We start from the raw sequence: 11787 nt of genomic DNA, 5'->3' as shown, positions 1-11787 counted from the left end.
CTCTACAAATGACGGGGACAGGAAAATCACAAAACTCTCAAGTGTCCAAGTTTTCTATTTTCTGGCAAAATAGACAATATGTTATGTGATTGCTCTTGAAATTTAGATGTCTAACCTCGTCGGATAGGCTGTACACAGTTGACAGATATTTGCGATATTTTGTGCTCTCAGACTCATTATGTCGTATGCCATAGAGAAATATTCAATCAGTACATGGAAAAAAAAGAAAATAAAAACACCAAACAAAACAAAAGGAAGGATGCTAAATCATCGTCACAGAAGATATAAACAAACATGCATACGATTTGAACAAACAATGCCACTTCGATCCCTTCCGAACCAACTAGACTACTCATAATTTGCACTTGAATAAACCCCCACGATTTGGCCATTGTACAAGATTCTGACGATAATTAAGTTCACGAGGATGACAGGCTTGCAGTCAATATCGAATGGGCACAAACTCACACAGCAGCATGTAAAAGTACAGCAGGCATTGTAGCTCAATAACCCGTAATTCACATCTCAACAAGAGTTGCCGAAGAATCCAGCTGGCCCCCATAAGCATCTGTCACGGGTGGTGCTTCTTCCAAACAGCTTTGAGTGTCATCACTGTTTATTCCAAAGCTCAGTTTCTCCACTTCCTCTCGTGTGTGTATGTGGATCTTTGAAACAACCTCAATGAACTCACTGCAGAGTAAGTTAGTATCCCACCAAAGTTAACATTTGAGGGAACGTAAAACAATAAAAAAAATGTCATGTTTGAATGGCGAAAAATAATCGGAATGATGCTTTTTGCCTTAGTGACACCAATGTTTCTACTGCTTCTACTCAAAATAAAAATTAGCATTGACAGTGACGAGGAAAATAGCATTTTTGTTTCTTCTTATGATCCCACAGGCTTCATTGGCACAGAAAGCTCTAGTCTAAAAGTTGAGAGAGTTTATTTTGACGGTTCAAAAATATGGAGAAAGGAAAATATATATGTTTATCCTGTTTGGAACTTACTGCCATGGATCATCACCAACAACCATCATATCATTCTCGCTGTCGGTGTACAAAATACGCCATCCATTATTGGGATCATGCAAGAGTCCTTCCATGCTAAACAATTTTTCGAGTTCTGTCAACATGGCATCATAACCTATTAGTCTTGAGAGATCGATGGCTCTCCCCACCAAGCTACCTTGCTTGTGAACCTATATATATATATATATATATGAAAATTTAGCTGTAGATTCTCAAAACGAGCATTGTGGTTATTTGTGTGTCGTTTGTTTAGTTTTACCTTTGTGCAGCTCCTCTTACTTGGTCCTTGAGAATTAGCTGAAACGTGATCTTCAGTCAATGAAAACCCAAAAAGTTTACATATGGGGACCTTATCCTTCAATTTATTTTCATCATTCACATTTTTTAGATGCATTATTGAAGTGGGGGGAGCTGATATTATTGAAGTGGGGGGTGCTGATATCACCTCGACCGCCCTCCGCTCATTTGAGAGAAATGACACATTTTCCATATCTCTTGAAGTTCCACTTAAAGTAAAGGTCGGGTGTAATGGGCGATCTCCAGTCTGAATATTGGAAAAATTGGAAAGCATAAGAGAGCCTTGTCTAGCTCTGTAGACGCCCTTTTGCGGAAACAGCATGCGTCTAGAACCTTCAGAAGCTAGAGGATAAAAACAAGGTCGAGGCCTTCGATGATCGTTGAAAATAACGCCACCCAGTTCGGGCTTCGACCAAACACCGAGATCTGCGTCATTTTTCCCAGCTATAGATCTCAGTGAGCAAACTTCTTGACCTTGCAAGACCTCAGGAGACCAATTGGATTGCAGAAAGCCCGTGAAAGAGGAAGGAGCCCGATTTCTGACAAACTCGGTGTGATTAATTTTGTCCATCCTGTTTGATATGGGATTTGTTGCCGCAGGATGAGTTCCAAAATCGAAAGTTACATTTTCTTGACCTTGCAAGACCTTAGAGGATCTTATAGACTCCCCAAAGTCAAAACGAGCACCCCCACCTGCATTAAAGAAAAACCAGCATTCATTCATGAAGTTGGATAAACCAAATGAGTTCTAATAACGCAGTACAAAAGCCAAAGATAAACTGTAAAGCTATACACCAACTATTGAGCTCCCAACTGGGGTAGCCAGTAGGATTGACCTCAGTTTCTTGATTCTTGGGGAGGATTGGATGCTCAGAGGTGCAAAATTACCTGGGAATTCAATGTGCCACGGAGAAACTCGTTCTTGGCGATTACTCACAATATCGCCATCCCAACGAACCTAGAAGTTATGCGGCAGTAGCAATAATGTCATGTAATTGGGAAATCGACAATTGTGATGTTAATTAAACTCGTAATATACCGTCAAGCTTCTCCATTTTGAGTTTGGCCATCTATAGGGATCCATGTCGCTGACTCCAGTCACCACTCCACTGAACCTGATGGATCAAAGATGCTTCTTCTAAGTACATACATAGTAATGCACCAAAAAGACAAAACATCCCAGGTATTAATCTGCATTCTAAGGGACCTTCTTTCCGGAGAATCATCCAAGTCAAATTTCATTTTGAATCTCATTCCAATGGGTATCTGGCCTCTGGTGCACTTCACATATTTTTCATGGGGGATGATAAAGTCAGCATGGCTTGCCCTGCGTCATGCGTAACGTAATCGATCACAACCACAAGGAATAACATGAAGATGCAACCGATCTGAGAAAGTTATTTCAAACATATTTGCACGTTGTAGTACCTAGGACTACAGAAAACATGAAATGCGGCATTGCTTGATAATGCATTGGCTACTGAAGAAAGGACATTGGGATAAGAATTCTGATTTTTTATGATGGAATCAGGAAGGCCGTTTCTTGGTCGAGCTGCTCTTCTAATCCCCAATCTCAGGTCTCCATCTTCTCCCCTACATTGTCACATAAGATGCATTAAGAAGACTAATAACCTAAGACTATTTTTGTTTCCACTAATCTGAATTCATCACAATGGAAAAGATTAGATAATTGCCTTAATAAAGATGACTAGGAACATATCCCCAAAACCTTGAATTTTTTTAGGGTGCCAATGGACTATTGAGTAAAATCATTGAGGATGAAGTGTATATTGTTGCAAGAATCACAACTATCATTTAATTCTTCAATTATTCTTGCTTTTTTAAAATACAGGACTAGGAGTTCACATCATCAAGGTTTGTGGCAGCAGAGCGTAAAACGTATAGTGAATATGCTTGGCTCCAGAAACCCCGTGTTTCGATGAAAATGTACCTCAGAAACAATACTGCATCTCCCGATACGAGATTCTTTTGGCTGACAAAAATACTCCACCCCGTTGTGAGCAAATGCCGCCTCGGCTGGCCTGCGATTTAAAATCAATATGTCAGAAATTTCTACATCAGACCATAGATAGAATTGAGACTTTACCCCTGTAAATGTGTCTGAACTTCCATTCCACTCCGTGGAGATCTTTGGCTACGAGTTCTTGAGAGGGCCTTTGCTCTTTATAATTCTACAATGCCAACAAAACTTCAGTCAAATCTTTGCAAAAAGAAAGAGAACTTGTTAAGAGTATTCTTGCTGGGCCAAAAGTTTTGCACCAGAGGAGGAAAGCAATCTTCAGCAGCTCTACGAGGAACTGAAAATCCTCCGTGTGTACTGGTATCAGAAGCAGTAAGGGTTTTGCAGAACATGTGGGACTTCAACTTTAAGGGTGAAGCTCCATTCTCATCCCCTTCCACCCCGGCGTTTTGTTTCTCCTTTCCCTCCAGTTTTAGGCGTACCAGCTAAATGAATCCCATGACAGTATCAAGAACGACTATAATTTATAGAACTTAAAAAAAAAAGAGTAAGTAATCAAGAATGAAGAAGCAATATTGGTCACTGGTGAGAGGAAACAAGATATTCACCAATTAAGCACGAGGTAGAAACAATAAAAGTTGTATAATTACCAATTATGCATACCTCTTGTAGAGGAAGTAGAGTCATATGAGTGTAGACCTCGTCATTTTCTTTGTTAGCCTACTCAAGACAGAACAAAAAGAAAAAAGGCAGACTCAGGATGGCAATACAAGAGTGGAAGAAATCACTGTTAGAGTGACAGCAGAAGGGTGTTCAGAAAGAATATAAACTACTTACGAGTAGCTGAACATCCACAACCCGGCAAAAGATCTGCGGAGGGAGATCAAAAGTGGGCAGTTCCAATGGCGGAAAAGGCAAGGCAGAAGCAGCCTGTTCCATATGCCCTTGAGCAAAATACACCACCACACTCCATTTATCAGGCAAACTGGTGAGTGGGCCTGCGCAGGCATGCCACAACTCTGCGTACAGTAATGATTTAGGAGATTCTGAACTTGGGAAGCTGAAACCTGATGCAGCATTTGAAGAACAAGATGAAGTTGAAGTGGATAAACAGCGTGGAAGACAACTACCAAATCCTCCAGTATCACATTTTACTCCCTTTTCGTCGTAGGTATTCTTCTCTATCTCACTCAAAGCATTGTTCAGATCAATCTCCATCAGTTCCCCCAGAATTTTACCTTCTCTCGTTTTGATCAGAAACCCAAACTTACACACACTCTAAAAAAGAGAAAGACGGATATACTGAAACTGCCCTGTAAGTGATCAAGCTCCTTTTTTTTAGATAGTTATGGTGTTCCCACAAAGCCTCAAACTGGTAAAAACATACAGGTCGCGCCTTTAAAGCAGAAAGTGTAGTGAAACTTCACAGAAAAAAATGGACACCAAGAATGGTTAGTTGCAGGAGCAGGCTGCATAAAAGATGAAAATACAAGAAATGCCATCAAACAGTAACAGGAAATTCAAAGTATGATTCCTTCCCCATTGGCAGTTGTGTGAGAAGGGAGCAGTTTCAGCAGACATGGACACTTGCTCGGGAAGCACAGAGGCAAAAGGCAAAATAAGCCAATATGGTGGCGCCCCTTTTCGACTTGCGAAAACTGTTGTAATAAGCCCAGACAATTATATTTCAGTTTACATAAATTATTTTTCATTTTTGATTTGTTTATTTAGCTTTTGTGAAAAATATATTATTTTTTATTAGTTGGAAAAACAGTTATATTATGCATGCTTATTTAAAGAATTTATATATCTGATTTAATGATTTTTTGCAAATGGAAAAAACAAAAAAAAAAAAGAAAAAAGAAAAAAGAAAAAAAAAAACTGTTTGAAGTGGAGGGGACAAGGTGAGACAGTACAGAACCCACAGCCATTGGCTAACCCTACTCGTCTCTTTGTTGCTTTGCAATTTGCCTTACCTTTTTTAGTATTATTATTATTTTTTATTCTTGTTGTGATTTTTAGGAACAAATATTCATTATTCAAAGAAATTTTCCTTACTATTAGGTTCAGTTCTGCCATTCAATCAATGCGTGATTAATTAAATAAAAAAATATATAAGTACTTTATATTTGGATCATAAAATTTTGTTATATATAATTTTGATACAATGTTAATCCATGGTTAAATATAATGAAACATATTTAAATGATATATCAAATAGATGTGTTTCACTCGAACATCTCATATTAACCAACTTTGTGTCATCAAAGTTTATTTACAGTAATATTTTTCTCAGAACAGGTCTTTTGTGAGACGGTCTCATGAATCTTTATCTGTGAGACGGGTCAACCTTACTGATATTCATTGTATATAATTGGTTTGTCTCAAAAAATATATAGCAAAAAACTTGTGTGAGACGATCTCACAGGTTGTATTTTATGAGACAGATATCTTATTTGGGTCATTCATGAAAAAATATTACTTTTTATGCTAAGAGTATTACTTTTTATCGTGAATATCGGTAGGGTTGACCTGTCTCATAGATAAAGACTCATGAGACCGTCTCAAAAAAGGCCTACTCAAAATGTTTTGAGAGAGTTTTATGAAACAATGAGAAGATTGATTTGATCTTGTCCATTAATTTTGAATAAATAAAACATTATCCATTTGATTTGGATGATAGTGATTATTATGTTGCAAATTAATCATGTCTCCTAAAAGTAATGGAAACAACATTAACTAAAGCTAAGGTGATTTAATATGACTATTGGGTTATTAATAATTATACACCGCCCACAATAGAAATGACATTTACAAATCAAGACACAAAAAAAATAAACTCAAAAAGTCTTCTGAAATTGTTTCAAACGTTAATTTTGTTTGATATTTTTTTTATACGACAAGACTCATGAAAATAAATTATTTTTATATCAATATTATTATGACAAAAATTTGTGTGAGACAGTCTCACGGGTCGTATTTGTGAGACAGATATCTTATTTGGGTCACCCATGAAAAAGTATTACTTTTTATGCTAAGAATATTACTTTTTATTGTGAATATGGGTAGGGTTGACCCGTCTCACAGATTATGATCCGTGAGACGGTCTCACATGAGACTCACTCTATTATTATTTTGTATTCCAAATATGAATGAGATCGATCCATCTCATAAATATAAATATGCGAAATCGTCTCATAAAATATGAGTTCACGGATAAAATCAAAGATATATTAAGGGTAATTTGAAGAAAAATACCTCTGTCCATAATTTATTTAAGATTCAGTACCCATAAGTTTTTTTTTGTATTTTAGTACCTGACAAAAGACTAACTTAGTTTTTAGTACATGTTTCATGCTTTTTTACTTTTTTACCCTTTTAATTAATAAAAAAAATATATATAAATACCTTTTTTTTTTTGTCATCTTCTCTTTCCACTCATCATTCTCGGTACATTTGGATGACATGTAATTGAATTTAAATATTTTTTATTAAAAAAAACAAATTATCAATTAATTGAACTTTTTTGAAACACTTAGTTTTACTTGAGAATACTTAATTTCAATTTTAAAATACTTGATTTAGTAAATGAAATACTCAGAATGTGTATTAAAATACTGAATATTCGAATATCCAACACAAGTTCACCAAAAGCTTGCATTTCAATCCAAGATCCATTTGGATAACATGTTCATAGGGGTGGGTACGGTACGGTACGGTACGGTATACCGTACCGAACTACGGTACCGTATACCGTACCAAAAATATCGGTATGGAATTTTACTATACCGATACCGATACCGCGGTATACCGCACATTCGGTATACCGAATTTTCGATATGAAAAAAGTTCATACTGGTACCGTACCGACACCGAAATTTTTTTTGGTATACCGAACTTAAATTTTAAAAAAAGTAATAATAAAAAAGTATTTCGGTATATACCGAAATACCGGAAAAAAAATATTCGGTACTGATACCCATACCGAAAATTTCGGTACGGTATGATACCGAAAATTTTCGGTACAATATGAAATTTTCGGTATACCGATTTTTTCGGTAAGTTCAGTATTTTTTCGGTACGATTTTTCGGTATTTCGGTATTTTTTCCCACCCCTAAATGTTCGTTTCATTTAATTATTTATTTTATTGTTAAAAAAACAAATTCGCAACTAAACATTGAATTTTTTCAAATACTTAGTTTTACTTGTGAAATAACCAATTTCAATTTTAAAATACTTAATTTGATAAATGAGATACTCATAATAGGTATTAAAATACTGGATATTCGAATATGCAATGTAAGTTCATCAAATGCTCGCTTTCCATCCAAGAAGCATTTGGATGACATATTCATTTCATTTAATTATTTTTTTATTTTTTTTACAAAAAATCGCAACTAAGCATTGAACATTTTGAAGTACTTACTTTTATTTCCGAAATACCTAATTTAAATTTTAAATACTTGAGTTGGTAAATGAAATATTCATAAAAGTTAATAAAATACTGGATATTCTAGTAGGTAATGTGAATTCACCAAGTGCTCGCGTTTCTATCCAAGATGTATTTAGATGACATGTATATTTCATTTAAATATTTTTTTAATTTTAAAAAAAAATTCGCAACTAAGCATTGAACTTTTTAAAGTACTTAGTTTTACTTGCGAAATACTTAATTTCAATTTTAAAATACTTTATTCGGTAAATGAAATACTCAGAATGAGTATTAAAATACTGGATATTAGAATATGTAACGTAAGTTCACCAAATGCTCACATTTGTATCCAAGATGCATTTGGATGACATGTTCATTTCATTTATTATTTTTTAATTGTTAAAAAAAAACAAATTCATAACTAATTATTGATCTTTTTCAAGTACTTAGTTTTACATGTGAAATACCTAATTTAAATTTTCAAATACTTGATTTGGTAAATGAGATACTCAGAATGAGTATTAAATTACTGGATATTCGAATATGCAACGTAACTTCACAAAGTGATCGCATTTCCATCCAATATGCATTTGGATGACATGTTCATTTCATTTAATTATTTTTTGTTGTAAAAAAAAAATTTGTAACGAAGCATTGAACTTTTTTAAATACTTAGTTTTACTTGCAAAATACCTAATTTCAATTTTAAAATACTTGATTTAGTAAATGAAATGCTCATAATGAGTATTAAAATACTGGATATTCGAATATGCACGCAAGTTCACCAAGTGCTTGCATTTCCATCCAATATATATTTGAACGACATGTTCATTTTATTTAAATTATTTTTTATTGTTAAAAAAAAAAACAAATTCGCAACTAAGCATTGAACTTTTTCAAGTACTTAGTTTTACTTGTGAAATAGCTAATTTCTATTTTAAAATACTTGATTTGGTAAATGAGATACTTAGAATGATTATTAAAATACTGGATATTCGAATATGCAATATAAGTTTACCAAGTGCTCGTATTTCCATCCAAGATACATTTGGATGACATGTTCATTTCATTTAATAGTTTTTAAAATTGTTAAAAAAAACAAATTCGCAAATAAGTATTGAACTTTTTCAAGTACTTAGTTTTAATTGCAAAATACCTAATTTCAGTTTTAAAATACTTGATTTGGTAAATGAGATACTCATAATGAGGATATTCGAATATGTAACGTAAGTTAACAAAGTGCTCGCATTTCCATCCAAGATGCAATTGGATGACATGTTCAAAGACTTTTCAGCAGCCACAAAGCTTTGAAAGAGAAAAAAAGCTTAGAGCGAAGATTTGAAGATTTCCGGACAATGTTCTTTGAGAGAATAGCATGTATTAGGAACAAGTAACATAATCTGTGGATTTACAATTTACAGAGAAATATGAAGTCGGATACACGTCGATAGTCATAGTTCAGTAGGTCGAAAGCTATGAGATTTAATAAAACGACATGCAATTCTTCATTGATAAATAATTAAAGAGATTTAATTACTTCACTGAGTTGAATTAGTTTGACATAGTTTGAGATGGCGTGTTCAATTGGATAAGAAATCTCATCGAAAGCATAGATAATTGTCGAACGAATTAAGTAGATTAGCGAGGGGTATGTGAACCGAGATTCCCAACAAATTCATTTCTCATTGAACTTTAATCAATCATTATAACTTATTTATTTCATCATTTAATCCTTGAACCATTTCATTGAGTTTTTATTTAATAATCGTAGTAATAAACAATCATCTGAAGTATCGCTGCTTTAAATTGAATAATTGAGAATAATAATTGAGAAATACAATCCTTAGACAATGAAAGTTTTGCTCAATCACTAAGCATGGAACATTTTGACATGGTGCACTTGCGATTATTGAAGGTCCATGACTATATTATTACTTGACATTGTGCACTTGCGCTTATTTCGAGCTTGAATATTATTAATTTTTACTAAGAATTTTACAATGAAAATTTTGCTCGATCAGTGAGCATGGATTACATATTAATCTTATTTAATATTTTTTAGTAAAAAAATTCTCAAATAAGCATGAAAATTTTAAAGTACTTAATTTTACTTGAGAAGTACCTAATTTGAGTTTGCAAATATTTGATTTCGTAAATGAGATACTTACAATATGCATTAAAATATTGGATATTCGAATATACAATATTTTCATGGAAAATTCATTATGATACTTATTCATATCATTTAAATAAATAAAAATAGTTCATTATTCATCATGGAGTAATTGAAAGATGCATTATGAACATAATTCGTAAATGAGCTTGAAGTTTGCACTTTAAGCATATATATCGATTCTTGGATCAATGATTTATAAAATACTCATAAATATCATGACAATAATTTTTTATATTCATTGAATGACTTATTTGACCATTATACTTATTTGAAATAATACATATTGGTAATTATTCATTATACTTATTAGTATTTTTTTGTATACTTATGAGTATTAATTTGTAATATCATTAATATTCATTCACAATACTTGTTGGTTTTCATTAAATGACAATGCAATACTTTATTTGATATCATCCTCATTAGTATTCTTTCATAATATTTATTGGTAATGCATCAATATTCTTTCATTATACTTATTTTAATACATATTGTGAATATCTCATTTACGAAATCAAGTATTTGCAAACTCAAATTAAAATACTTCTCATCTAGGGAGTAAAATAAAGTATCGGTAGACTCGACTTAGATATTTTTTGCACTAATTTAAGTATCACATTTTAACTTCACAAATGACACATCAAAAGTCACTCAATATTATTTGAAACTATATTTTTTATATCCCAAAATAATCAAAATTGAGTCTTAAAAGGGTAAATCAAGTATATGTGAAATCAAATTAGGTACTATTTGTACCAATTTAAGTAGCACGTTTTTTATTCACAAATCTCATCATAAAAATATTTAATATTATCTTCAAATTATATATTTTAACACTCAATCGAATTTGAGTATTTAAAAGGTAAAATTAGGTGTTTGTGAACTCGAATTATGTATTATTTGTATTAATTTAGGTATCACATTTTTGCTTCACGAATATCATCATCGGTGTCACTTAATATTAACTTCAAATTATATTTTGGCATCATCAAATAATTGGATATGAGTATTTAGGGGATAAAATCATGTATTTATATACTCTAATTAGTTACTCTGTATACCAATTTGAGTATCACATTTTAATTTCACAAATGACACAATCAAAAGTCAATTAATATTACTTGAAACTTAAGTATTTTTTTACACATTTGAAGTATTTAAATAGTCAAATCAAATATTTGGAACCCGAAAATAGATATTTTATCGATCAAAATGAGTAATTTTTCTAATTCAACAATGAGTGAGAAGCTGTGTTTTTTCAAAAATTAGATGACAACAATTATTGAATTTATTGTGATAGCTTGAAGATTCAGTATTTTTTTACAAATTTGGAGTATTCAAAGAGTAAAATCAAGCATTTGGAACTCCAAAATAGGTATTTTGTTGGTCAAAATAAATACTTAATCTGATTTCATGATGAATGATGACCTATGTTTTTTTTAAAAAATAAAATGACATGAATAAGTCATCATAATGCATTTTTCATGAAAATACCAACAATGACTTGATTTATGATGAATGCTCGAAAATATAGTATTTTCTTATATATTTGGAGTATTCAAAGAGCGAAATCAAGTATCTAAACCCCATAATAGGTATTTTGTATGTCAAAATAAGTATTTATTTTTATTCCATGATAATTGAGAAAGAATATTTTATTAAAATTATATTTTAAATGAAGAAAAATGATATAATTTTTGTGGATAAAATAATATATTTATTTAAATAATAGAGGGTAAAAATGTAAAGTTTATTTTATGGGTAGTTAAAACTAAATGTATAAATGTGTCAGGTACTGATTTCTAAAAAAATATAGCTAGGTACTGAATTTTAATTTTAATATTGACAGATGTATTTTTTTGAAATTTACC

The 11787-nt window shown here is 32.3% G+C and overlaps 1 protein-coding gene across 2 annotated transcripts; it reads right to left on the bottom strand.

Annotated features, from left to right (window-relative positions):
* Window positions 1-176: 176 nt before the first annotated feature.
* LOC140835029 (auxin response factor 4-like) lies at window positions 177-4652 on the bottom strand. Of its 2 annotated transcripts, none has more exons than XM_073200324.1 (12): window positions 4145-4652; window positions 3971-4027; window positions 3607-3792; window positions 3434-3518; window positions 3278-3368; window positions 2755-2919; window positions 2534-2653; window positions 2366-2441; window positions 2122-2284; window positions 1289-2019; window positions 1009-1199; window positions 177-690 (listed from the first exon to the last, which is right to left on the bottom strand). In XM_073200324.1, the coding sequence occupies exons 1-12, from the start codon at window positions 4523-4525 to the stop codon at window positions 519-521; spliced, it is 2418 nt and encodes an 805-aa protein (XP_073056425.1). In that variant the 5' UTR covers window positions 4526-4652; the 3' UTR covers window positions 177-518. The 2 variants fall into 2 exon arrangements, with proteins under 2 accessions (XP_073056425.1, XP_073056435.1); XM_073200334.1 differs by having other exon boundaries at window positions 207-690; window positions 2215-2284.
* Between the last annotated feature and the right edge of the window lie 7135 nt (window positions 4653-11787).

This window comes from Primulina eburnea, chromosome 1, assembly GCF_022965805.1.
Source record: "Primulina eburnea isolate SZY01 chromosome 1, ASM2296580v1, whole genome shotgun sequence".
Taxonomy (NCBI): Eukaryota; Viridiplantae; Streptophyta; class Magnoliopsida; order Lamiales; family Gesneriaceae; genus Primulina; species Primulina eburnea.
The sequence above is the reverse complement of the archived record's forward strand: the minus strand, read 5'-3'. Positions and strand labels throughout refer to the sequence as shown.

What these genes read in the sequence shown, in the direction of transcription:
- LOC140835029 (XM_073200324.1), bottom strand. Translation starts at nt 4,525, where the DNA reads ATGGAGATTGATCTGAACAATGCTTTGAGTGAGATAGAGAAGAATACC. An exon ending in CATGTTTTCTGTAGTCCTAG is followed by an intron (nt 2,654 to 2,754) that starts GTACTACAACGT and finishes CGCATGACGCAG; the next exon opens with GGCAAGCCATGCTGACTTTA. An exon ending in CAAAATGGAGAAGCTTGACG is followed by an intron (nt 2,285 to 2,365) that starts GTATATTACGAG and finishes CATAACTTCTAG; the next exon opens with GTTCGTTGGGATGGCGATAT.